Source organism: Emiliania huxleyi (assembly GCF_000372725.1).
Source record: "Emiliania huxleyi CCMP1516 unplaced genomic scaffold EMIHUscaffold_11282, whole genome shotgun sequence".
In the NCBI taxonomy this organism is placed as follows: domain Eukaryota; phylum Haptophyta; order Isochrysidales; family Noelaerhabdaceae; genus Emiliania; species Emiliania huxleyi.
In genome coordinates, this window is record NW_005201621.1 from 1 (window position 1) to 1,030 (window position 1,030).

The 1,030-nt window shown below is 70.3% G+C and overlaps 1 protein-coding gene across 1 annotated transcript; it reads left to right on the forward strand.

Annotated features, from left to right (window-relative positions):
* Positions 1-518: 518 nt before the first annotated feature.
* Positions 519-1,019, forward strand: EMIHUDRAFT_260561 (hypothetical protein; the record flags this gene model as incomplete). Its single annotated transcript, XM_005791459.1, has 1 exon — positions 519-1,019. A coding segment is annotated over one exon (501 nt), but the record flags the coding sequence as incomplete, so codon positions are not given.
* Between the last annotated feature and the right edge of the window lie 11 nt (positions 1,020-1,030).

Below are 1,030 nucleotides of genomic sequence, written 5' to 3' on the forward strand. Positions count from 1 at the left end.
GGGGGGGGCGGTGGAGGGCCTCCTGCAATGAATGGTGTGAGGGGGACAGGGGTGAGGGAGGTGGCGGCGGCGGAGGAGGGGTCGGGGAAGGAGGTGGGGAGGGCGGCTGGGGGAGGGCGGCTGAGGGAGTGCGGGGTCGGGTGCGGGGGCGGGGAGGGGGAGAGAGTGGTGGGGGAGAGTGGGGGGCGGCGAGGACGCCCGGGCGGAGATGGAGAGGCGGGGAGGGCGGCGGAGCATGCCCCCGTGAGAGAGGCCAGACGGTGTGGGAGAGAGCGGAGAGTCGCACACCTTTGTGTCCGTCACTTCGGCCTCGATCTTGGAGTGGGCCGTGGCGGTCGTGCAGTCCGCCTCGTCCGTCGTGGAAACGCCCCCTCTACTCGGAGCTAGTGATACGAGAATACGTACCGCCCCCACGCAGGGCCGTACTATTTCTTTCAACAGCCCTGGCCGGCCTTTTCAGGCCTTCCGCGGTCCCAGTCACTCGTCAAGTCACGGTAGCGCGCCTTTTGCCCCACACGATGGCATCCACAGCCGACGCCGAGGCGTGGGAGACGGACGAGCGCGGCTACGTCTTTGAGGAGCGGCTCGCGACCGCGGCGGAGCACAAGGACCGCGGCAACGAGCACTTCAAGGCTGGCGAGTGGCAGATCGCGCTGCGCCGGTACGAGCGCGCGCTCTACCACTGCGCCTTCGACCCGATGCAGATGTACGACCTGATGGAGAAGCACAAGGCAGCCGCGTACGCCGTGCAGACGCCCGTCAAGCTCAACTACGTCGCGTGCGTGCTGCAAATGCGCGAGGCGGGGCTGGACGTCGCGCCGGTGCAGGTGGAGGGCGAAGAGGAGCCGCGCGATCCGCTGGACCGGTGCGAGGAGCTGATTGGCGAGGTGCTCAAGGCCGAGCCGAACCACGCCAAGGCGCACTTCCGGCGCGCGCAGCTGCTCCGCGCGCGGGGCGACACACGTGCCGCGCAGGAGGCGCTCGAGGAGGCGGAGCGGGCGGGAGGCGGCAGCGCGAGCGTGCGCGCCGA